The 24,635-nt window shown below is 40.2% G+C and overlaps 1 protein-coding gene and 12 non-coding genes across 13 annotated transcripts; all 13 read right to left on the bottom strand.

Annotated features, from left to right (window-relative positions):
* Positions 1-98: 98 nt before the first annotated feature.
* Trnat-agu (transfer RNA threonine (anticodon AGU)) lies at positions 99-172 on the bottom strand. The gene has a single exon. It is a non-coding gene; the product is annotated as a tRNA-Thr (tRNA).
* Positions 173-648: 476 nt separating this feature from the next.
* Trnat-agu (transfer RNA threonine (anticodon AGU)) lies at positions 649-722 on the bottom strand. The gene has a single exon. It is a non-coding gene; the product is annotated as a tRNA-Thr (tRNA).
* Positions 723-1,199: 477 nt separating this feature from the next.
* On the bottom strand, positions 1,200-1,273 carry Trnat-agu (transfer RNA threonine (anticodon AGU)). Its single transcript has one exon. It is a non-coding gene; the product is annotated as a tRNA-Thr (tRNA).
* Positions 1,274-1,749: 476 nt separating this feature from the next.
* Trnat-agu (transfer RNA threonine (anticodon AGU)) lies at positions 1,750-1,823 on the bottom strand. The gene has a single exon. It is a non-coding gene; the product is annotated as a tRNA-Thr (tRNA).
* A 314-nt stretch (positions 1,824-2,137) lies between these two features.
* On the bottom strand, positions 2,138-2,211 carry Trnat-agu (transfer RNA threonine (anticodon AGU)). The gene has a single exon. It is a non-coding gene; the product is annotated as a tRNA-Thr (tRNA).
* Positions 2,212-2,687: 476 nt separating this feature from the next.
* Trnat-agu (transfer RNA threonine (anticodon AGU)) lies at positions 2,688-2,761 on the bottom strand. The gene has a single exon. It is a non-coding gene; the product is annotated as a tRNA-Thr (tRNA).
* Positions 2,762-3,238: 477 nt separating this feature from the next.
* On the bottom strand, positions 3,239-3,312 carry Trnat-agu (transfer RNA threonine (anticodon AGU)). Its single transcript has one exon. It is a non-coding gene; the product is annotated as a tRNA-Thr (tRNA).
* A 476-nt stretch (positions 3,313-3,788) lies between these two features.
* Trnat-agu (transfer RNA threonine (anticodon AGU)) lies at positions 3,789-3,862 on the bottom strand. The gene has a single exon. It is a non-coding gene; the product is annotated as a tRNA-Thr (tRNA).
* Positions 3,863-4,177: 315 nt separating this feature from the next.
* Trnat-agu (transfer RNA threonine (anticodon AGU)) lies at positions 4,178-4,251 on the bottom strand. The gene has a single exon. It is a non-coding gene; the product is annotated as a tRNA-Thr (tRNA).
* Positions 4,252-4,727: 476 nt separating this feature from the next.
* On the bottom strand, positions 4,728-4,801 carry Trnat-agu (transfer RNA threonine (anticodon AGU)). Its single transcript has one exon. It is a non-coding gene; the product is annotated as a tRNA-Thr (tRNA).
* A 316-nt stretch (positions 4,802-5,117) lies between these two features.
* On the bottom strand, positions 5,118-5,191 carry Trnat-agu (transfer RNA threonine (anticodon AGU)). The gene has a single exon. It is a non-coding gene; the product is annotated as a tRNA-Thr (tRNA).
* A 314-nt stretch (positions 5,192-5,505) lies between these two features.
* On the bottom strand, positions 5,506-5,579 carry Trnat-agu (transfer RNA threonine (anticodon AGU)). Its single transcript has one exon. It is a non-coding gene; the product is annotated as a tRNA-Thr (tRNA).
* Positions 5,580-10,602: 5,023 nt separating this feature from the next.
* Positions 10,603-21,706, bottom strand: LOC139448408 (uncharacterized). The gene is made up of 8 exons (XM_071229948.1): positions 21,646-21,706; positions 21,031-21,144; positions 20,416-20,529; positions 20,195-20,293; positions 18,729-19,055; positions 16,036-16,491; positions 15,528-15,713; positions 10,603-10,847 (listed from the first exon to the last, which is right to left on the bottom strand). Exons 5-8 carry the CDS (start codon positions 19,015-19,017, stop codon positions 10,627-10,629), a joined length of 1,152 nt encoding a protein of 383 aa, XP_071086049.1. The 5' UTR covers positions 19,018-19,055; positions 20,195-20,293; positions 20,416-20,529; positions 21,031-21,144; positions 21,646-21,706; the 3' UTR covers positions 10,603-10,626.
* Positions 21,707-24,635: the final 2,929 nt, after the last annotated feature.

Raw genomic sequence — 24,635 nt, 5'->3', positions numbered from 1 at the left:
CGTATAAAGGGTAGCAAAAGGCCACGCTATTGGACAGTCAGTTGCTTGACATGGCACAAGGAAGTGATATATGCAACTGTAAAGCATTGTAAAAGACAAGGCTCCAGGGGGAGTCGAACCCTCGACCTTCTGCTTACTAGGCAGACGCTCTAACCAACTGAGCTATAGAGCCGTTGGGATAGGCCAACCTACAGTAGTCTATACTCCATTTATTTACCAACTGGCTTTTGCAGGAGCGTGAAAGAAAATCGTTCCTCTCTCTTTGAGATGCATGTGACAGGCCAATCAAATAATGCACATAATTGAGACACATGTTCTAACACCGGTGTAATTCTGCTGAAAAGAGTGACAGCAAATGTTAAATGTGAAAAAGAAAGGGAATCTCTCATCATTTAAGGGATAGCAAAAGGCCACGCTATTGACAGTCGGTTGCTGGACAGGCCAATCAAATAATGCACACAATTGCGACACATGTTCTAACACCGGTGTAATTCTTGCTGGAAATAGTGACAGCAAATGTTAAATGTGAAAAAGAAAGGGAACCTCTCATCGTGAAAAGGATAGCAAAAGGCCACGCTATTGGACAGTCGGTTGCTGGACATGGCACAAGGAAGTGATATATGCAACTGTAAAGCATTGTAAAAGAAAAGGCTCCAGGGGGAGTCGAACCCTCGACCTTCTGCTTACTAGGCAGACGCTCTAACCAACTGAGCTATAGAGCCGTTGGGATAGGCCAACCTACAGTAGTCTATACTCCATTTATTTACCAACTGGCTTTTGCAGGAGCGTGAAAGAAAATCGTTCCTCTCTCTTTGAGATGCATGTGACAGGCCAATCAAATAATGCACATAATTGAGACACATGTTCTAACACCGGTGTAATTCTGCTGAAAAGAGTGACAGCAAATGTTAAATGTGAAAAAGAAAGGGAATCTCTCATCATTTAAGGGATAGCAAAAGGCCACGCTATTGACAGTCGGTTGCTGGACAGGCCATTCAAATAATGCACACAATTGCGACACATGTTCTAACACCAGTGTAATTCTTGCTGGAAATAGTGACAGCAAATGTTAAATGTGAAAAAAGAAAGGGAACCTCTCATCGTGAAAAGCATAGCAAAAGGCCACGCTATTGGACAGTCGGTTGCTGGTCATGGCACAAGGAAGTGATATATGCAACTGTAAAGCATTGTAAAAGAAAAGGCTCCAGGGGGAGTCGAACCCTCGACCTTCTGCTTACTAGGCAGACGCTCTAACCAACTGAGCTATAGAGCCGTTGGGATAGGCCAACCTACAGTAGTCTATACTCCATTTATTTACCAACTGGCTTTTGCAGGAGCGTGAACGAAAATCGTTCCTCTCTCTTTGAGATGCATGTGACAGGCCAATCAAATAATGCACATAATTGAGACACATGTTCTAACACCGGTGTAATTCTGCTGAAAAGAGTGACAGCAAATGTTAAATGTGAAAAAGAAAGGGAATCTCTCATCATTTAAGGGATAGCAAAAGGCCACGCTATTGACAGTCGGTTGCTGGACAGGCCAATCAAATAATGCACACAATTGCGACACATGTTCTAACACCGGTGTAATTCTTGCTGGAAAGAGTGACAGCAAATGTTAAATGTGAAAAAGAAAGGGAACCTCTCATCATGAAAAGGATAGCAAAAGGCCACGCTATTGGACAGTCGGTTGCTGGACGTGGCACAAGGAAGTGATATATGCAACTGTAAAGCATTGTAAGAGAAAAGGCTCCAGGGGGAGTCGAACCTTCGACCTTCTGCTTACTAGGCAGACGCTCTAACCAACTGAGCTATAGAGCCGTTGGGATAGGCCAACCTACAGTAGTCTATACTCCATTTATTTACCAACTGGCTTTTGCAGGAGCGTGAAAGAAAATCGTTCCTCTCTCTTTGAGATGCATGTGACAGGCCAATCAAATAATGCACACAATTGCAACACATGTTCTAACACCAGTGTAATTCTGCTGGAAAGAGTGACAGCAAATGTTAAATGTGAAAAAGAAAGGGAACCTCTCATCATGAAAAGGATAGCAAAAGGCCACGCTATTGGACAGTCGGTTGCTGGACGTGGCACAAGGAAGTGATATATGCAACTGTAAAGCATTGTAAAAGAAAGGCTCCAGGGGGAGTCGAACCCTCGACCTTCTGCTTACTAGGCAGACGCTCTAACCAACTGAGCTATAGAGCCGTTGGGATAGGCCAACCTACAGTAGTCTATACTCCATTTATTTACCAACTGGCTTTTGCAGGAGCGTGAAAGAAAATCGTTCCTCTCTCTTTGAGATGCATGTGACAGGCCAATCAAATAATGCACATAATTGAGACACATGTTCTAACACCGGTGTAATTCTGCTGAAAAGAGTGACAGCAAATGTTAAATGTGAAAAAGAAAGGGAATCTCTCATCATTTAAGGGATAGCAAAAGGCCACGCTATTGACAGTCGGTTGCTGGACAGGCCAATCAAATAATGCACACAATTGCGACACATGTTCTAACACCGGTGTAATTCTTGCTGGAAAGAGTGACAGCAAATGTTAAATGTGAAAAAGAAAGGGAACCTCTCATCGTGAAAAGGATAGCAAAAGGCCACGCTATTGGACAGTCGGTTGCTGGACATGGCACAAGGAAGTGATATATGCAACTGTAAAGCATTGTAAAAGAAAAGGCTCCAGGGGGAGTCGAACCCTCGACCTTCTGCTTACTAGGCAGACGCTCTAACCAACTGAGCTATAGAGCCGTTGGGATAGGCCAACCTACAGTAGTCTATACTCCATTTATTTACCAACTGGCTTTTGCAGGAGCGTGAAAGAAAATCGTTCCTCTCTCTTTGAGATGCATGTGACAGGCCAATCAAATAATGCACATAATTGAGACACATGTTCTAACACCGGTGTAATTCTGCTGAAAAGAGTGACAGCAAATGTTAAATGTGAAAAAGAAAGGGAATCTCTCATCATTTAAGGGATAGCAAAAGGCCACGCTATTGACAGTCGGTTGCTGGACAGGCCATTCAAATAATGCACACAATTGCGACACATGTTCTAACACCGGTGTAATTCTTGCTGGAAATAGTGACAGCAAATGTTAAATGTGAAAAAAGAAAGGGAACCTCTCATCGTGAAAAGCATAGCAAAAGGCCACGCTATTGGACAGTCGGTTGCTGGTCATGGCACAAGGAAGTGATATATGCAACTGTAAAGCATTGTAAAAGAAAAGGCTCCAGGGGGAGTCGAACCCTCGACCTTCTGCTTACTAGGCAGACGCTCTAACCAACTGAGCTATAGAGCCGTTGGGATAGGCCAACCTACAGTAGTCTATACTCCATTTATTTACCAACTGGCTTTTGCAGGAGCGTGAACGAAAATCGTTCCTCTCTCTTTGAGATGCATGTGACAGGCCAATCAAATAATGCACATAATTGAGACACATGTTCTAACACCGGTGTAATTCTGCTGAAAAGAGTGACAGCAAATGTTAAATGTGAAAAAGAAAGGGAATCTCTCATCATTTAAGGGATAGCAAAAGGCCACGCTATTGACAGTCGGTTGCTGGACAGGCCAATCAAATAATGCACACAATTGCGACACATGTTCTAACACCGGTGTAATTCTTGCTGGAAAGAGTGACAGCAAATGTTAAATGTGAAAAAGAAAGGGAACCTCTCATCATGAAAAGGATAGCAAAAGGCCACGCTATTGGACAGTCGGTTGCTGGACGTGGCACAAGGAAGTGATATATGCAACTGTAAAGCATTGTAAGAGAAAAGGCTCCAGGGGGAGTCGAACCTTCGACCTTCTGCTTACTAGGCAGACGCTCTAACCAACTGAGCTATAGAGCCGTTGGGATAGGCCAACCTACAGTAGTCTATACTCCATTTATTTACCAACTGGCTTTTGCAGGAGCGTGAAAGAAAATCGTTCCTCTCTCTTTGAGATGCATGTGACAGGCCAATCAAATAATGCACACAATTGCAACACATGTTCTAACACCAGTGTAATTCTGCTGGAAAGAGTGACAGCAAATGTTAAATGTGAAAAAGAAAGGGAACCTCTCATCATGAAAAGGATAGCCAAAGGCCACGCTATTGGACAGTCGGTTGCTGGACGTGGCACAAGGAAGTGATATATGCAACTGTAAAGCATTGTAAAAGAAAAGGCTCCAGGGGGAGTCGAACCCTCGACCTTCTGCTTACTAGGCAGACGCTCTAACCAACTGAGCTATAGAGCCGTTGGGATAGGCCAAATTACAGTAGTCTATACTCCATTTATTTACCAACTGGCTTTTGCAGGAGCGTGAAAGAAAATCGTTCCTCTCTCTTTCAGATGCATGTGACAGGCCAATCAAATAATGCACACAATTGCAACACATGTTCTAACACCAGTGTAATTCTGCTGGAAAGAGTGACAGCAAATGTTCAATGTGAAAAAGAAAGGGAATCTCTCATCATTTAAAGGATAGCAAAAGGCCACGCTATTGACAGTCGGTTGCTAGATAAGGCCAATCAAATAATGCACACAATTGCGACACATGTTCTAACACCGGTGTAATTCTGCTGGAAATAGTGACAGCAAATGTTAAATGTGAAAAAGAAAGGGAATCTCTCATCATGAAAAGGATAGCAAAAGGCCATGCTATTGGACAGTCGGTTGCTGGACATGGCACAAGGAAGTGATATATGCAACTGTAAAGCATTGTAAAAGAAAAGGCTCCAGGGGGAGTCGAACCCTCGACCTTCTGCTTACTAGGCAGACGCTCTAACCAACTGAGCTATAGAGCCGTTGGGATAGGCCAAACTACAGTAGTCAATACTCCATTTATTTACCAACTGGCTTTTGCAGGAGCGTGAAAGAAAATCGTTCCTCTCTCTTTGAGATGCATGTGACAGGCCAATCAAATAATGCACATAATTGAGACACATGTTTTAACACCGGTGTAATTCTTGCTGGAAATAGTGACAGCAAATGTTAAACGTGAAAAAGAAAGGGAATCTCTCATCATGAAAAGGATAGCAAAAGGCCACGCTATTGGACAGTCAGTTGCTGGTCATGGCACAAGGAAGTGATATATGCAACTGTAAAGCATTGTAAAAGAAAAGGCTCCAGGGGGAGTCGAACCCTCGACCTTCTGCTTACTAGGCAGACGCTCTAACCAACTGAGCTATAGAGCCGTTGGGATAATTTCAACTACAGTAGTCAATACTCCATTTATTTACCAACTGGCTTTTGCAGGAGCGTGAAAGAAAATCGTTCCTCTCTCTTTGAGATGCATGTGACAGGCCAATCAAATAATGCACACAATTGCGACACATGTTCTAACACCTTTGTAATTCTGCTGGAAAGAGTGACAGCAAATGTTAAATGTGAAAAAGAAAGGGAATTTCTCATCATGAAAAGGATAGCAAAAGGCCACGTTATTGGACAGTCAGTTGCTGGTCATGGCACAAGGAAGTGATATATGCAACTGTAAAGCATTGTAAAAGAAAGGCTCCAGGGGGAGTCGAACCCTCGACCTTCTGCTTACTAGGCAGACGCTCTAACCAACTGAGCTATAGAGCCGTTGGGATAGGCCAAACTACAATAGTCTATACTCCATTTATTTACCAACTGGCTTTTGCAGGAGCGTGAAAGAAAATCGTTCCTCTCTCTTTGAGATGCATGTGACAGACCAATCAAATAATGCACACAATTGCGACACATGTTCTAACACCGGTGTAATTCTGCTGGAAATTATGACAGCAAATGTTAAATGTGAAAAAGAAAGGGAATCTCTCATCATGAAATGGATAGCAAAAGGCCACGTTATTGGACAGTCAGTTGCTGGACATGGTACAAGGAAGTGATATATGCAACTGTAAACCATTGTAAAGAAAAGGCCCTGATATCCAGACTTCCGGACAGCAGACCACTTAAGCACATAATTTCATACAATCCAGTACTCTGAAAAGGAATTCCGAAGATAGGATTCTTCAGGACAGTGTTCGCATTATGGTTTTCAGTATATATTACTGTATAATGCTGAATATTGCGGTCAAAGTATAAAGATAGTCAAAATAATCAACGCTCTGATGTTTAGAGTGATTATGTGTTGTTGCATGTGTTCCCGCGTCAATTCCTTTTCAGCTGCGTTAACCATTGCTATATGACAACTAGAGACGGCAGTGTGGTTAGATATGCCCTTCCAACACCCTCAACACATGTTTATAACACACCAATTGTTCGTTGATCGATTTACCATACATTAAACCACCAGCTCGTGGCTGATACTTGTCAATACAAGCTGTCACCTGTATCCGTCTGTTCTGTTTGTTGTTGAACGCCAGCTATATGACAGCAGTCTGTAAATAATCGACATCATGCGCATCGGTCGATGCATCAATTAAGTCAGCGAGCCTGACCACCCGATCCCGTTAGTCGCCTCTGACGACAAGCAGAGTCGCCTTTTACGGCAAGCATGGGTTGCTGAAGAGTGAGTGAGTGAGTGAGTATGGTTTTACGCCGCTTTTAGCAATATTCCAGCAATATCACGGCGGGGGACACCACAAATGGGCTTCACACATTGTACCCATGTCGGGAATCGAACCCGGGTCTTCGGCGTGACGAGCGAACGCTTTAACCACTAGGCTACCCGACCGCCCCGGGTTGCTGAAGACCTATTCTTCCCCGGATCATCACGGGTCTCACCTGTATCTGAGAAGTCACTGCCTAGAGTCACCCAAAGACGGTTGTCTGAGCCCCAACTTTGGGTATAACAGAACATTGGATTAAATTGAATTGATCAGACCGGGCTAGTCTTAGATTTATTACGCAGATTCTAATAATATAATATGGATGAAAGATTCAAGTTATATATATACTAGTCTGAGATTTCTGAAAGATTCAAGTCATATACTAGTTGGAGATTCCACTTTCATCAACTCATGTTGATATATTTGATATCAAAAGACACTCGGTTGAGATTTTATTTATCACCCAACTTCATTCTTCCAACTTTGTCAGTTTGTAGACAGTAATAAGCAGTGTCTTAAGTGTAAAAAGTACTGCTGGCAGCTTCAGTAGCAGAGCCATTAATGATGCCATTTGATTGTGACGTCATGTAAACCTATGACATCACCATGGTCTGCAAAGCATTGTGATGAAATTTCATTGCAGCTTGATCTCTAGATCTCACCCAAGCGATGTCTCCTCTGGGAGCCAGTTTTGGATGATAGACAGAAATAAGTTCCCCAATAAAAGTCACATCAATCGCTTGGTTAGTCCGTTCCTACCTGTGGTAGTTGCTCAACGACTGAATTTTGTGCAAGAGGCGACCTCACAAGTACATAAAAAAAACCATCCTCACTGATGGACTAGTACTCAATCATTTTAATTCATAATTTGATGTAGGGGCGGTCGGGTAGCCTAGTGGTTAAAGCGTTCGCTCGTCACGTTGAAGACCAGGGTTCAATTCCCGACATGAGTACAATGTGTGAAGCCCATTTCTGGCCGTTATATTGATGGAATATTGTTAAAAGCGGCGTAAGACCACACTCACTCACTCCTTATTTGATGTTTCTCTAACACTGACTGAATTTTATCTACTTTTCATCAGCTATTTTTGAACTATATATTACAGTCGAACACAATTATTACTAGAAATACAGAAATGTGCCTTTCTTAGATACATCACAACATTAATGCGTATTGGCATTAAATTATCTCTGACATATGAGGAATACAAGACCACATTGTTGAGGAAATGACGCATGACTACATTCAATATTAGAATGTGGCTAATTGCTACTCAAAGACTATCATGTGCACGAAATCTAGGTTAGCCTATGACTTGGATCTGTGGTAGATCTTAAGAGATGTCTGACTAGAATATGTAATAATTCTGATATATATATATATCCTTTTATTCCTCCATAGGAGAGTTACAAGGTATAATATTAAAGATAATTACATGAAAATAATTACATTGTCAGGGAATACCGCCATATACCACTCTGTTAACGGATTTTCTTAGTAAATTCCGTCCATATATTGAAAGCGGTAAAGTCCCCGAATTACACTTCGTGAGTAAGAGCGACTGGTATCTGGATCAGTCTCCAAAGGTGGCTTACAGGACAACAAACAAGCTACAAGATCATAGTCTGATTTGCTGTGGAGTTCAACGCTGATGTCAACGGGCATATGTAGTAAATCTTAGACTACTCCATGGTAGATTATGTAATAAATATTACTATTCTATGATTGTAAGAAATCTAAGACTAGCCTAGCCTATCTATTAAAGCTGAGAGTAGTGAATGACTAGAATCTGTTATATATCTATGACTAGAATCAGTAATAAATCTTATTCTATTCTATGATATAATCTCTCTGTAATAAATGTAATTTTGGTATGTTTCTAGAATCTGTGATGAATCTAAGACAAGTAACTGAAACAAATCAAAGACTTATTCTATAATCTAATGTATAGAGGATTCATCACGGGTGTTTTTTGATGTGGGAAATATCAACCGATTCTTAGTTGATCGGTATTTGCCGAGATTTTGGCGAGGCAAATACCGATTAACGGGACGAGGTTGATATTTCCCATATAAAAAAAACACCCGTGATGAATTCTATTTATCATTTTCACATTTTTGCTTCCCTTTTAAGGAATAATTGCATTAACATTAACATCAGCAACTTGTCGAAATCTGACGAATAGATCGTGCGTAGTGATACATGTTTTCCATGTGAGGTTACTGTAAACCAAAATAAACAACCTCTCAACTCCTTTATGGCATATTCCTTCGCTTAGAAAAGAAGTTCCTCGGATTATTTTAAACAGACTACTTGAACAGACTTTTGCAGAATAATTGAAACTTTAATAACGGTAACAACAACGATTCCGTGTAATCTGATGATATAAATCTGGTATAACTTCAAATCAAACCGCTCTCTCACTTGAATAGTGTCTGGCCCCAGAACAATTGGAAACTGTCGGTTAATTTAAAAAAACCCTAACATTCTATTTGGAAGGGGTGGATTGACATCTACGCATGAGAAACGGTCTTTTCAAGGAAAATCAATGTTGTTAATGTTGTTAATTCCTACACATATCTTGAATTGGTATTTTGGGAACACCTCACTTTGCCCGCACTTATTGTTATAGGGTACAGGTGTAGTCAGCCATGGTTAAGTGGGTAATAATAGGGGGATTACCTATAATCTGTTGCATGTATTTTCTCACACAATAAATTTTAAGAAGCAAGCTTTGATTCAAGTAATTACAGTTTTTTTAGACTTGGAAATCTTCCGCCAAATATCTTTTTCGACACACAAATACAACCGTTTTTACTTTATAGTTCTGAAGTATGGATTTCAAAGATATGAATGTCTAAAAAAATGTCACTCCACTTGGCATGTAAATTATATCTTGGGACGGGATCTCTACGCCGAATTCTATGGTTTACAGTGAATTTGGTAGGTATTCTCTACACATAGTTTCACAAATTAGTTTCCTTAAATTCTGGTTCAAAATCTTAGATATGCACGAACAACGTCTACCGAAAAAGCCAACAATATGCGATTACATATTTAGATAGTATAGGTAAGATTTCATAGAAATCTTTTATTTCCATACTGTTATGGCATTGCCTGGTTGTCCCAAACAGTTGGTAATATCAATATGTTTTTAAAAGAATTCCGGGAACGCTGCATAAATAATTTTATTTAAAATTTGGCATTCAAATTTAAACGAAAGTAAACCACATGCATCCTACAGATCCTTTAAAAGTCTCCATGAAACTGAAAAATACTTTTTCCATCTAATGTCTCGAAAATTGCGTGGTTTAGTTGTCAGATTTTGATCGGGAATGTCAGAATTAATTATCAATGATGTGGAAAAAATAGGTACCAATAAAAATAGGAGAACATGTATTTATGTCAAAAAGATGTAGAAAAAGAAAATCCCTTTACCTTTACATTCACAGAGTATAGTAAGTAATTTGAGAGTTCAATAACTACATGAAACGGAAGCCACCTGAAATCGTATTCCCTTCGGTTATGACGTCTATAAATGATACCGATATTCTATTACTTTCTTCTTCTTCTGTATTGTTTTGTTTTATTTATGCATTGAGTAATATTATGCATTATTTTATTATGTATATTGCTTTAGTACGTATTGTTTTATCATAGATTGTTTTATTACACATAATGGATTATTATGCTATATCTTATATTATGTATTGTGTTTTGATATTATAAGCGCGTGAAGGGGCACGGGTGGCCCAACCGTCTAAGGCGCCGCCATTCGCTGTGCAGAGTTGCGTCCCTTATGCGCGCCAGAAACCTATGATTATGTTTCTTGGTTTGTCAGCACCATACCCGTGCTCGTGGTTTTCACCGAAGTGGTAAACGTCTGAGACCTGCATCACTTCGGGCTTTCCTCCCACGTTAAGCTGACACGCCGGATGGAATACTGTTAAAAGCGGCGTTAAATCCAACTCACTCACTCACTCACTTTAAGCGGTGGTATTTTTTCATTGTAATACAAATAAAGTGACTTCAAGAAAACGATTCTTCTAACCTTTACTCAGAATGTCATCAAGTTACAAGCATAGTGAAAGCGTCTTTAAAGGGGGATTTCACAAATGAAATTAAACTTGTAGGGCGAGCAAGGTACGTCATTGAGCTTGTAATGAAGAGATGTCCTCATGTCACCGCATTTCTCCTTCGAGTTGTTCGGCTCGCCTGGGGCCCAGAAGCTTTGCTCTACAGCACTGTCATCATCCCAGATCATGCGCCGGCCACCGAGACTCTTAAGACCAACCCAGTAGGTCGCAGATCTCCCAGCTGAAATGTTTCAAATGTCAGGAATTTGTTTCTGATCTGTATACCTCTGCTAATGAAGTAAAGCTTACATGGCCCTATGTCAACCCACAAGTTTACTCAACGAAATATTATATGTTGTCATCAAGGCAGAGTCATCGAAACACAACACGTCTATTAAAACACAAGAATTCCCTGGGCATCGTTGCATCGTTTAGCGTCTCAGAAACCTATTATTTAACCTGATTATTTGTCTAGGTTTGTCAGCACGCCTAAACCTCTAATTTTAAATAAGCAAAAAATCCTTACCATTGTCCATAAGAAGATATTAGCGGTATGTGCTGTATTATGCATACCACTATATATGTATTCATATAATGTCCATATTTGTTTGTTGAGTATGTATTAGAAAGAAAAAAAGGTATTTAAGATGTTCATTAACACATTACTGTTACAATGTGACGTCATCACAATACTATGACGTACGGGTAGCAAATTACAAGTATCCCATTGTTTAGACAGGCAGTTCTTAGGCAGTGTAGAAGGGGAGTAGGTGAGAGCCGATCCACAGCCTTACTGGGGCAGTCCGAATTGGATTGCCCTAACTTCTTTGAGAAGCATTTAAAATGTACCTATATGTGTTTGTTTGTTTGCTTGTTTGTTGTTTAACGCCGCACCCAGCAATATTCCAGCTATATGACGGCGATCTGTAAATAATCCAGTCTGGACCAGACAATCCAGTGATTAATTTCATGAGCATCGATCCACGCAATTGGGATCGATGACATGCATCAACCAAGTCAGCGAGCCTGACCACCCGATCCCATTAGTCGCCTTTTACGACAAGCATTGTCACCTTTTACGGCAAGCATGGGTTGCTGAAGACCTATTCTACCCCTGAATCTTCACGGGTCACCTAAATGTGTAACACAATATGTACCTAGATGTAGAACACGATATGCACCTAGATTGTAATGTCATATGTTCCTAGGTGTATAACGCGATATCTACTTAGAGTGTAAAACTATATCTACCTCGAGTGTAAAACGATATGTACCTAGTTGAATAACGCGATATATACATATATAACTCTGTATATACCTAGACGTGTGATGCGATATTACCTTGATCTAGAATGCGACATGTACCTAGATGCGTAACATGGTGTGTACCTAGATGTGTCACGCGCTATGTACGTATATCTGTAACGCGATATGTGCCTTGAGTGTAACACAATATGTACCTAAATGTTTAAAACGGCTTAACAAAATATGTACCTAGATGTATAACACGGTATGTACCTAGATGGGTAACACGGTATGTACCTAGATGTGTAACATGGTATGTACATAGATGTGTAACATGGTATGTATCTATATGTGTAACACGGTATGTACCTAGATGGGTAACACGGTATGTACCTAGATGTGTAACACGGTATGTACATTGATGTGTAACACGGTATGTACCTAGATGTGTAACACGGTATGTACCTAGATGTGTAACACGGTATGTACCTTGATGTGTAACATGGTATGTACATAGATGTGTAACACGGTATGTACCTAGATGTGTCCTACAGTATGTACCTAGATGGGTAACACGCTATGTACCTAGATGTGTAACACGGTATGTATCTAGATGTGTAACACGATATCTACATATGTGGGTAGTACTTATCTATGTACCTAGAGTGTAATACGATATGTACCTACAGTGTAAAACAATATGTACCTAGATGCGTAACATGGTATGTACCTATATGTGTAACATGGTATGTACCTATCTGGGTAACATGGTATGTACCTAGATGAGTAACAAAATATGTAAATAGAGTGTAACACGATATGCACCAAGATGTGTAACACGATATCTACATATGTGGTGTAACACAATAGACAGAGAGACAGTTTATTCAGTAGAAAGGCCATACGCCCACAATAAGACAATGTTTGATTGCATGATGAAGTAATCGATTTAAGTTTCGCTCAGCCGTTGGACTTAATATAGACATAAACATGTGTTATGTACAACATCAAAGTTTCTGATGATAAACATGAGTACTAGTATATATACAAATATGTAAAACTACTTACTTGTAATTGTTTTGCATATGGGCCGGAGGCCTTACATGCAATAGATATCTTTGACTTTGACTTTGAGTGTAACACGATATGTACCAAGATGTGTAACACGATATCTACATATGTGGGTAGTACCAATCTATGTACCTAGAGTGTACTGCGATATATACCTATATGTGTAACACAATATGTAAATAGAGTGTAACAGTATATGTTCCAAGATGTGTAACACGATATGTTACCTGTATGTACAACACAGTATGTACCTAGAGTTTAACACCATATGTAAATAGATGTGTAACACGGTATGTACCTATATGTACAACACGGTATGTACCTAGAGTGTAACACAAAATATACCTAGATGAGTAACACACTATGTACCTATTTGGCTAGTGCCATGCTATGTACCTAGATGTGTACCACGATATGTACATGGATGAGATAGAGTAAGAGCTGGAGCAAACATTGCATAATAGAAATGGTATTGATGCGTAGATGGGTGTCAAGATATGTACCTCGATGGTATATAGATATGTACCACGATGGTGTTGAGATATGTACCACGATGGTGTTGAGATACGTACCACGATGGTGTTAAGATATGCAACACAATCGTGTTAAGATATGTACCACGACGGTGTTAAAATATGCAACACGATGTTGAGATATGTACCACGACGGTGTTAAAATATGCAACACGATGTTGAGATATGTACCACGATGGTGTTGAGATATGTACCACGATGGTATTAAGATATGTACCACGATATCGTTGAGATACGTACCGGGATGGTGTCAAGATATGTACCACGATGATGTTAAGATATCTACCACGATGGTAGTAAGATATGTACCAAGACGATGTTAAGATATGTACCACGATGTTAAGATATGCAACACGATGGTGTTAAGATATGTACCACGATGGTGTTAAGATATATACCACGACGGTGTTAAAATATGTACCATGACGGTATTAAGATATGTACCACGATGGTGTTAAGATATGTACCACGATGATGTTAAGATATGTACCACGGTGTTAAGATATGTACCACGATGGTGTCAAGATATGTACCACAATGGTGTTAAGATATGTACAACGATGATGTTAAGATATGTACCAGGATGTTAAGATATGCAACACGATGGTGTTTAGATATGTACCACGAAGGTGTAAAGATATATACCACGACGTTGTTAAAATATGTACCACGACGGTGTTAAAATATGTACCACGACGGTGTTAAGATATGTACCACGATGGTGTTAAGATATGTACCACGATGGTATTAAGATATGTACCACGATGGTGTTAAGATATGTACCACGATGTTAAGATATGTACCACGATGGTGTTAATATATGTACCACGATGGTGTTAAGATATGTACCACGATGGTAAGATATGTACCACGATGGTGTTGAGATATGTACCACGATGATGTTAAGATATGTACCACGGTGTTAAGATATGTACCACGATGGTGTCAAGATATGTACCACAATGGTGTTAAGATATGTACAACGATGATGTTAAGATATGTACCAGGATGTTAAGATATGCAACACGATGGTGTTTAGATATGTACCACGAAGGTGTAAAGATATATACCACGACGTTGTTAAAATATGTACCACGACGGTGTTAAAATATGTACCACGACGGTGTTAAGATATGTACCACGATGGTGTTAAGATATGTACCACGATGGTATTAAGATATGTACCACGATGGTGTTAAGATATGTACCACGATGTTAAGATATGTACCACGATGGTGTTAATATATGTACCACGATGGTGTTAAGATATGTACCACGATGGTAAAATATGTACCACGATGGTGTTGAGATATGTACCACGATGATGTTAAGATATGTACCACGATGGTGTTTAGATAAATACCACGATGATGTTAAGATTTGTACCACGATGTTTAGATATGTACCACGATGGTGTTAAGATATGTACCACGATGGTGTTAAGTTATGCAACACGATGGTGTTCAGATATGTACCACGATGGAGTTAAGATATGTACCACGATGTTAGGATATGTACCACGATGGTATTAAGATATGTACCACGATGGTATTAAGATATGTACCACGATGTTAAGATATGTACCACGATGGTGTTAATATATGTACCACGATGGTGTTAAGATATGTACCACGATGGTAAGATATGTACCACGATGGTGTTGAGATATGTACCACGATGATGTTAAGATATGTACCACGATGGTGTTTAGATAAATACCACGATGATGTTAAGATTTGTACCACGATGTTTAGATATGTACCACGATGGTGTTAAGATATGTACCACGATGGTGTTAAGATATGCAACACGATGGTGTTAAGATATGTACCACGATGGAGTTAAGATATGTACCACGATGTTAGGATATGTACCACGATGGTGTTAAGATATGTACCACGATGGGTGTCATGATATGTATCTACCGAGGTGCACCCAAGCTGTGTAATTAGATGTGATCTCAATGCGGATCAAGTCAGAATAGGTTCAAACCTTACCTAACACTTACAAAGTTGATGATTACAGACTGATATTTGCCACACAGCTATGTGAGACTCGTGAAAGAGTTGTACCTGATGTGAGAGCCTCTCGTAAAGCTTCAAATTTCTCCTTGGTGTTCAGGACAGGTAGGCGTCCGTTGTTACCTTCTTTCCCACATTTCATCACGGCCTCTTTGTGGCGTTGTTTGTAGGGGAATATTTTGAAGCAGAGGCCGCCAGAGAAAGTGAATCTATCAGGGCAGCGGGGATCTCTGGATGCTAATATAGATAATAACGTGCAATGAATGAGTATACCACTGGCTAATTGCTTTAGTCATCACGGGGTTGACATTGTTAAGTAGATGTGTCTTGAGAGGATACTGATGGTGGTGTAAGTCAGTACTCAGTATAATATGGGTGTTTAGTCTATATTTTTCGGCTTTAAAATTAGTCAGTAAAAACGTCTCGGGGCGGATTTTCCAATCATATTTAGTCAGTAAATGTGAAAAGTGACTTGGACATGTTTCATAGTTTGAAAAAACCCGTGAAATCCCTCGCTCGTACATATCTCGAACAAGTGCCAAAGTGAGATCTGACATACCTTGTTTTTCTGTTGCGATAGTAGGAGTAGTTGTTGTGGTTGTAGTAGTTGTTGTTGTTGTTGTAGTACTTGAAGTCGTAGTGGGAGTAGTTGTAGTTGTTGTAGTCGTAGTAGGAGTAGTTGTTGTAGTTGTACTTGAAGTTGTAGTAGTAGGAGTAGTTGTGGTTGTAGTAGTAGTTGTTGTTGTAGTACTTGAAGTCGTAGTGGGAGTAGTTGTAGTTGTTGTAGTCGTAGTAGGAGTAGTTGTTGTAGTTGTACTTGAAGTTGTAGTAGTAGGAGTAGTTGTTGTAGTTGTTGTAGTACTTGAAGTAGTAGTAGGAGTAGTTGAAGTTGTGGTAGTAGGAGGAGTTGTAGTTGGTGTTGATGGAGGCGGGGCGGTTGTTAGAATTACTCTTTGTGTGGAAACTTCAACGTCCTCGGTGGGTTCTTTTGATGTGGGCGATGTTATTCCCGTTTCTATTTTGTTGAGAAAAATATATTGCAAATGGAATGTTTATGGGATGCAAAGCGAGTTCCCCTTTCATATCAAGGTTATGTCCCTCGTGGAATGGGTTTGGTTTGTCCCTGGCTAAATCTCGGAACAAAGCAACATTATGGGATGGGTAATAAATGGGATACAAAACGATATCTCCTCCCATCCTATTATTACCCATACCCAAAGTTTTGATACCGCCACAAACATCATTAATTTGCTTTTTCCATACAGGAAGGGAAATGCGCAGAAATACAAGTCTTTGGCCAACTGTAAACCTTTGATTCCAATTATAAAAAAAACAACTATAAAAACAATTTGAAGTAAAATCAATGATTATTCACCGTTTTATGATCATGTATGTAAGTTTATTTGATTAAACAGTATTTTAAAACATAAATATGAGTTTGAAACTTACAGTCCGTCATCTCAGTCTAGTAAAGTAAGGCCGTCTTGCCACAGTTCAGTCGATAGAAATATTGCGGATGGTCATAGTGCTAGCGAAGCGCGCACCTTTGAATTATCAATAACAATAACAGGATAAGGTAACAGGTGAGGTGAGGTGAAATGGGGTTTAACGTCGCGTCCAAGATTATTGCGCTTATATATAGCGACGTGCATGTACGTGTGTGTGTTTGTGTGGCTGCTTGTACTAGTCCGGACTGATGCCGATTTATAGTGCTAGCTCACTGAGATACCATGCCGCAGTTTAACATGAATATCCCACTCAGAAACAGTATACTGACTCCGAGTCGACCAGTCCTTGTTTTAGCCCCTTAATGCTGCGCCAGACAGGGTAACAAGAAGTACAATCTTTTAACGTCTTTTGGTATGACGCGGCCGGGGATCGAAACCCGGATCTTCCGCTCTCCGGGCGGACGCTCTACCACAAGACCACTAGACCCGGATAAGGTAACACCTAGAGTTAACAGCAATATTCAGGAAACAGTTTTTGAGCGGCATTACTGTTCATATTCGACGTAATAAGCGCCCAGGGCGCTCTCAAAATTAGAAATTGTGGGCTCTTATTAGAATACCATTTTGGTGAAAATTGAAAGATAAATTTCGTGGTTTATGCTAACAGCCTGAAATGTTTATATACGAGAGAGATATTGTTCCAGAATTTAATTGCCCATAATTAAGGGTGCATATAACACACGAGTGCGTATTATACGCGAATAAATAGGTCTTGTGTACATTGGTCAATCGGAAGGAGTGCTAATTGGGATTGTTCACTATCCAATATATTAGCAAATATCGGCGTGGGCGCTTATTACGTCGAATACGGTAATTTTCATCCGAAGACGAATCACTCATAATTATGCTGGGACGTTTTATTGGGTCAATCAATCAATCTTTATTGTCCGAACACGTTGTCGGGTCATTCCGAAAATGAGGACGACCGGAATCAATGATAATGTTTAAAACAGCACTGCTTGACCAGAACATACAGTGCCAACAACTTTATAATTAGAAGATTTCAGTCCAACTGTGTTCTGATGTAGAGTTTTTTATACCTGAATTTGAGTTAGGCCTACAGCCGATCGTCGAGGGGGCACGGTTGGCCCAGTCGTCTAAGGCGCCGCGATTCGCTGTGCAGAGTTGCGTCCTTTGGGCACGCCAGAAACCTATGATTGTGGGTTCGAATTCCGGTTCGCCCCGATTATGTTTCTAGGTTTGTCAGCACCATACCCGTACTCGTGGGTTTCACCGAAGTGGTAAACGTCTGAGACCTGCATCACTTTGCGCTTTCCTCCCACATTAATACTGTTAAAAGCGGCGTTAAACCCAACTGACTCACTCACTCACTGATCGTCGAGAGAATCTCGGTCAACGAAGGCAGTGCGGCGTGAGTGGGGTTTAACACCTCTTTTAACATCATTCCAATTATATCACGGCGTTGATTTGATCGAAATGATCATATCTATACTTAACAGCAAGCTTACAAATTCTACAAGTGGGAAAAAGACATGTTTAGTGTTAATGGTAGGTTGATGGTAGCTCCGACCCTTTATTAAGTTAAATGCATATTTATGGAACAGCGTCATTAAAATAGTATTACAGCCATCTTTAATGACGCATTATTTATGGAGTTTTGATTTACAGTGAAGCACCATTAAAGTTTTATATAACCGGGTCCTCGTATCTGCAATCAGATCAACATGAAGAGGGTACTATAGAATACCATACAGCCATTTCTATCGGGGTGAATTGACCCTACCTGGCCTCTGGGGTTGTTCTGACATTCCAGGCTGTGGCGGCTGCGTCTTGGAGAAATCTGTATGGGAAACAGCGTTGGGCCCTGGCAGAAACCCACCGAAACCATGAGGAACAATTAAGGCGGCAGCATGGGAGGGTGGCACCAGGAATCTATTGTGGAATGAAGGAACGTTGTGTGTCTTCTGAAACTCACCAGGTTTTGTTGTGTCTACTTTACCAACAAATCCGCCAAATCCAGTTAGAGGCGTGTGTTTGGGCGGTTCTTTGGGTCCAACGGTCGTTGTTGCCATGGGGGACTGGATGTTGGCCAGTGGGTTGAAATGGAAACCTGATTGCAGAAATAACATATTTAAGGATGTTTGCTGGTTTGTGTTTGTGCTTACTGCGTAACTCGAACTGTCACGTATCAAGAGCCCTTTATCGATAGACTGTAAGTAGATATATCTGCAAACTATGAGGTCATTGCATTGTAACTACTTTGCGTTATGTCATAGCACAGATTCTTCTCCGGCTTCTTCATATCAGTTACCGATTTTGAAGGACATATTTACTTCCTGAACCGTTCATGATGGTAATAACTCGGAGGATTTATATAGTTATCAACACCGCTTGATTATTAGTTTAGATATGTAATTATAGTTTGAAATTAATATAATTGATTTAAGTTGACTTTTACTACTGTTTATGCATATAAAGTAGTCTTGCCACGCACCTTTAGGGCCTTTGATATAAGCGAGTAAATTGTATTAATAAAAAACACAATGTTTGAGGATATGAATAGACGTACTTTGTTTTAAGACTTTATAGGTGATTTCCATATTCGAATATAACACCTTTTCAACACATTAGATAAAAGCGAGAAAAATGTTCAATAATTATACCAATCTCTGTTAAACCATGCTCTGCCTCTTGCCTTAGCCACGCCTTCTCGGACAAAACCCATGAATATACTGTTAGGGGCAACGTGAATGAATCATTGCGTAAGCTTTCGCTTCCAAGGGATTCAGAAAATCGCATTTTAAATGTGTTCCCTTGTGTCATGAAAATTGTGGATTTTATGAAAAAATAACCTGTCCCGGAAAATGCTTGAAAAAACAATATTTTAGTTACAGACTGCAGAAAAAAATAATATTGTCTGCCAAAATACTTTGTTGCAAGAAAAATAAAAATAATTCAGGCGCATAGCTTTCATTAAAATACTACCTGGTTTTGCAGCTGTAGCTTAAAACATCCACTGGTAGTATCAAATGGTTTCTTGCTTTTCCATGCATGGTTGTTCTCTGTTATTCACGAGGCATCGAATTGGCGCAAAAAAAGTTCTTAGGGCGAGTCACCTTCTGAACTTCTTATCTATTGATTTATTATTCGTATTTTTATTGGAAATACACGTCACGGCCAAATACCCAAATACCTTTGCTCGTAAACAATAGTAAAACAGGACCACTATCTGAACTGAAGTGTAATTACCACTTCCAGCTGTAGATCCGGACGATGCCGATTGGGTAGATTTGAATGTCTGTAGTCCATTTAGGTTTGAGCTCTTGAATGGTCGAAAACTGACAGCGCCTGGCAAAGAGTTGATAAAGACATATAAAGGTAAATAGTTTATCTTTGATCAAAGCAAGAGGTGTAAGAAAATGTATCGATCACAAATAATATTAAGACCATCTGAACTTAATTCCGCTTACCATTTCCAGTTGTAGACCCTGAAAAACCCGGAACAGAAGATACAGCTTGGGTAGATTTGAATGACTGTGGACCATTTAGGCTTGAGCTCTTGAATGGTCGAAAAGCGACAGCACCTGGTACAGGGTTCATAAATATATGTAAAGGAAAACTACGTGCTGAGAATTGTGTTTAATACATTCGTAAATAAACACTAGTAACTGATGCATTTACATTTATACTATGAATATAGACATGATGGACAAATGAGAGCCTATGCTCTTTGGATAATGATCACCTTGCAGGGAATTAAACACTCGTAGCGGTTTCTTCTCCTGCAGATGAAGAAAATACGTTCGATTTAAGTGAGGATAGTTTATTAACGTTGGCACTGTGTTGCTTGAAACCGCTGAAATTGAAGAGTACTAAGGCGGAATATTGCAACAGTGTCTTTTGTATTGTTAGTGAGAAGTCGCTATACCATCTTCTCTCCTGTATGACATATCAGAAGTAGGTAACATGATATTTGTATTGTATAACAGTAAATACATGTACTGTTTAACTTCAAAAGCAAAAACAACATATCGATCCATAAGACAGGAAAGATGGGAACACCATCTGAACTGAATGTCGCTTACCATTTCCAGCTGTAGATCCGGACAAAGCCGGAACAGAAGATACAGATTGGGTAGATTTGAATGACTGTGGACCATTTAGGCTTGAGCTCTTGAATGGTCGAAAAGCGACAGCACCTGGTACAGGGTTCATAAATACATGTAAAGGGAAACTACGTGCTGAGAATTGTGTTTAATACATTCGTAAATGAACACTAGTAACTGATGCATTTACATTTATACTATGAATATAGACATGATGAACAAATGAGAGCCTATGCTCTTTGGATAATGATCACCTTGCAGGGAATTAAACACTCGTAGCGGTTTCTTCTCCTGCAGATGAAGAAAATACGTTCGATTTAAGTGAGGATAGTTTATTAACGTTGGCACTGTGTTGCTTGAAACCGCTGAAATTGAAGAGTACTAAGGCGGAATATTGCAACAGTGTCTTTTGTATTGTTAGTGAGAAGTCGCTATACCATCTTCTCTCCTGTATGACATATCAGAAGTAGGTAACATGATATTTGTATTGTATAACAGTAAATACATGTACTGTTTAACTTCAAAAGCAAAAACAACATATCGATCCATAAGATAGGAAAGATGGGAACACCATCTGAACTGAATGTCGCTTACCATTTCCAGCTGTAGATCCGGACAAAGCCGGAACAGAAGATACAGCTTGGGTAGGTTTGAATGACTGTGGACCAGGTAGGCTTGAGCTCTTGAATGGTCGAAAAGCGCCAGCACCTGGTACAGGGTTCATAAATACAAGTAGAGGGAAACTACGTGCTGAGAATTGTGTTTAATACATTCGTAACATGAACACTAGTAACTGATGCATTTACATCTATACTATGAGTATAGACATGATGAACAAATGAGAGACTATGCTCTTTGGATAATGGCCACCTAATGGGTCACTTGCAGGGAATTTAACACTCGTAGCGGTTCCTTCTAATGCAGATGAAGAAAATACGTTTGGTGGAAAATACGTTTTGTGGAAAACCGTAACATGAAAAGTGGAAAGTGTTTTATATGCGGTATACTTTATTGAAGAAATATTTGACTTAACTCCATAAAGATCCTGGCAACCTATGCTTGTTGTACGTAGATCGGGGGTTCAGACATGTATGCTTGTCGTCCTGGCCCGACCCGACGGTGTGAGATGAACGCCGCATCGTACCAAAAGATGTTAAAAGATGACACTTGTTGTTACCCTGCCTGACGCCCGACAATAAGGGGCTAAAACAAGGACTGATGGGCTTGGAATCATTTTACTGTGCATGAGTGGAGTATTCGTGTTTAACTGCGACATGGCACTATAAAATCGGCATTAGTCCGGGCTATTACAAGCAACCACACACACACACACACACACACACACACACACACACACACACACACACACACACACACACTCTCTCTCTCTCTCTCTCTCACACACACACTCACACACTCTCTCTCTCTCTCTCTCACACACACACACACACACTCACACACACACACACACTCACGCGTGCTTGCACGCCGATATATCAGTGCAATAATCTTGAACGCGACGTTATACCCCATTTTACCAACAGGCCGCCGTCATACACCTGGAGTATTAGAACATTGCTTAGTGCGGACGACATTCGTTGTTTGTATACTGGCCACAATGGATGGCAAAAAAACGAACACACTTACTGATTCCACCTACTGTAGTTGATGAAGAAGAAGAGTTTAGCTTTGCAGTGTCTTGTATCTGGAGAGGGTGGAAACCCGAAGCACTGCTGATAACAAGAAGTTGGAGAACAACCTGAACTAAATGCTGATGGGCCATACTCGCAAACGTGTTCTGTTCCAGTCCATTGATAGGATGATCATATGCTGACGTTCTGTGGTGAGGTAGAAAAAACATATTTCTATGTCCTTGTTCGTGAGTTAGATGAAAGGCGTGTTTTCTGAGTGTTTGTTCCTGGGAAGTCTTTGATGTTCACTGCACGCTTTGTGAAACTATAAAACTACTTTCCTCACGGATGGCAATGGAACAAGATTCGTAATCCAAGTAGGAAATAAGTATTAATAGTCATCCTATTGTATTCAATTGCATGTTTGAAGACTTTTGAAACACCCAATAATATTATAGGAGAAAAGAAGAACAATACACGATTGCAGGTATTGTTCTAGATACTTTTTCTTTCCTGAAACACAAAAAAACACGCGACTCAATCACAAGGCAGTTTCAAGGTTGTGGGAAAATAGTTTTCGTTCATTATGAAAAAACATCAAATATTCAGTATGAAAACATCAAACCAAACACAACAAAGTAGTCCAGGAGTAAATAAGAATCATCGGGAAACACGACATATACGTGGAGGTCGTGTGCAGGAGTACCGTTGTGGGAAATTGAGTTGGGTTATTGCCGCTTTGGGAGATATAATTCCCGTCGTGCGTGAGTTGGGTTAAACGCCGCTTCAATAATATTTCTTTGAGTGAGTGAGTTAGTTGGGTTTAACGCGACTTTAACCGTTTTTTTCTGGTTGCACTGCTGACCAGGATTATAATCAGGGCGAGACTTGCATTAAATCCACAATCACGGGGTAAGGGACGCACGCAATTATTATCATACATCAGGGGCGGTCGGGTAGCCTAGTGGTCAAAGCGTTTGCTCGTCCCGCCAAAGACCCGGGTTCGACTCCCGACATGGGTACAATGTGTGAAGCCCATTTCTGGTGTCCCCCGCCGTGACAATGCTGGAATATTGCTAAAAGCGGCGTCAAACCATACTCACTCACTCACTCACTCACTTATCATATATCATGCAAAACCAGCCTTCACTATAACAGTAGCGGGGTAAACAGGAATTATTACCCTTTGGTTTGTTAACGAAAAGCCATTTATAGCCTTGTGCTTATCATATTTACTATTCAGATTTGATTTGACGAATAAGAACAAGGGTGATGGGTTTACGCTGGTTTGGACAGTATTACCTTGAGTGGGTAAGTGAGTTGGGTTTAAGTGGGTGAGTGGGAAATGTACCTGTGCCAAATGGAACATCCAGGCCTCTTCGTATTAGAGACCTTCAACACTAATTCTATCATTACAGCGATACGCGTGGTCACCGTACAATACGAACGTTGATATGTACCTCATGGCGACACTCAAACCAACCAATAGCACCGAAGTTCTTTGCAATAATGTATGCGACTCACTGAGACCTATTACCGATATCTTTGATACTGTATTCAAAGTGAAATTTTACATCAATTTATAAGTTTCATATAGATATCATCCTTTCTGTAACATGCAACCGAATCTGTGTTTCCCATACGTTAATCACGGCACAGCGTCAGCAACATTTATAGATATGCATGCCCCGATTCCGGGTTAGAATTGGTCTTCAGAAATCCATACTTGTCGTAAGAGGTTGATGCGATGCTAATGATGTCAATCACTGAATTGTCTAGTCTGAACTCTATTTTCGTTTGACCTCGGAACCGTTGTAGTTGACAGAGCAAGGCTGTGTGAAGTCCTAGCTGGATAAGTGCCTGAAGATGAATAGATGGATGGATGGATGGATGGATGGATGGATATTATATGTAGAACATATTAAACATTATATGTGTTATATGTACCACTTC

The sequence above is a fragment of the Haliotis cracherodii genome, unplaced genomic scaffold (assembly GCF_022045235.1).
Source record: "Haliotis cracherodii isolate W230 unplaced genomic scaffold, xgHalCrac1.p SCAF_7, whole genome shotgun sequence".
Taxonomy (NCBI): Eukaryota; Metazoa; Mollusca; class Gastropoda; order Lepetellida; family Haliotidae; genus Haliotis; species Haliotis cracherodii.
Note: the sequence above shows the minus strand (reverse complement) of the source record. Positions and strands in the feature narration are given on the sequence as shown.